This window comes from Geospiza fortis, unplaced genomic scaffold, assembly GCF_000277835.1.
Source record: "Geospiza fortis unplaced genomic scaffold, GeoFor_1.0 scaffold241, whole genome shotgun sequence".
Lineage (NCBI taxonomy): Eukaryota > Metazoa > Chordata > Aves > Passeriformes > Thraupidae > Geospiza > Geospiza fortis.
The window spans coordinates 854,916-855,706 of NW_005054491.1; the positions used below are offsets into that span (position 1 = coordinate 854,916).

Below are 791 nucleotides of genomic sequence, written 5' to 3' on the forward strand. Positions count from 1 at the left end.
GCCGGCCCCCCCCGTGTACTGTAACGCCCCTCACGCCGCTCCTGTCACCGCCGGCATGTTCCGGTCGCACGGGGCCAGCACGCAGACGGTGAACAGCAGCGTGGTCTCCTCCTGCTCAGAGGTGAGGCTGGGGGATGTCCTGGGGCCTTTGGGGATGGGGGGTGAAGCTGTGATTTTTCACAGCTCAGCTGTGGTCATGCCTGGCCTCTTCTCAGTTTCCTCATGTGTGGAAATGGGTTGTCCCCAGTTTGGCCTCCAGGATGTCCCCAGGTGCCAGGGAGGGGCTCAAGGACAGGGTGTAACCCCAGCTCTTACCCTGCCTGTCCTCACGCCTTGCCTGTCCCCAAGGGTGGACAGGAGCTGCTGCTGTTGCTTCATTTTCCCCTTGGCACAGCACAGCAGGGTAGGGGGCCTGTAGGGACCCCCAGGGTGGTTCCTTGCATGCCAGGAGAACTGGCACTGGTGCCTGTTCCCTGTGTGGCCTCTCCTGACCTGGCTTTTTGCAGGTTGGCAGAAGGTCAGGAGGAGCAGGGTTGTGTGCCCCAGCAGACCCGCACCCCGAGGCTGATCGCGTGTTTCTCCCCTCGCAGGTGGACTGTGGCTCCCGCAGCAGCAGCTCCCCGGGCAGCAGCCCGGCCCCCTCGGCCCGATCCCGCAAGCCCGGGGCGGTCATCGAGAGCTTTGTCAACCACGCTCCTGGGGTTTTCTCAGGGACCTTCTCCGGTACGTGCTGCCCCCCTGAGCTGCCAGGGGGGATGTTGGGGGCAACGGGGCTGTGGATCTGGGGGAGG

The 791-nt window shown here is 64.9% G+C and overlaps 1 protein-coding gene across 1 annotated transcript in view; it reads left to right on the forward strand.

The window, feature by feature from the left end:
- Positions 1-791, forward strand: part of MIDN (midnolin) — a gene marked incomplete at its 5' end in the record, with an annotated part of 17,874 nt that overhangs the window by 5,081 nt on the left and 12,002 nt on the right. Inside the window, 2 exon segments of the mRNA XM_031063270.1 lie at positions 1-121; positions 591-757. The exon segment at positions 1-121 is cut by the window's left edge and continues 72 nt beyond it. Coding sequence (XP_030919130.1) covers positions 1-121; positions 591-757 — 288 coding nt within the window.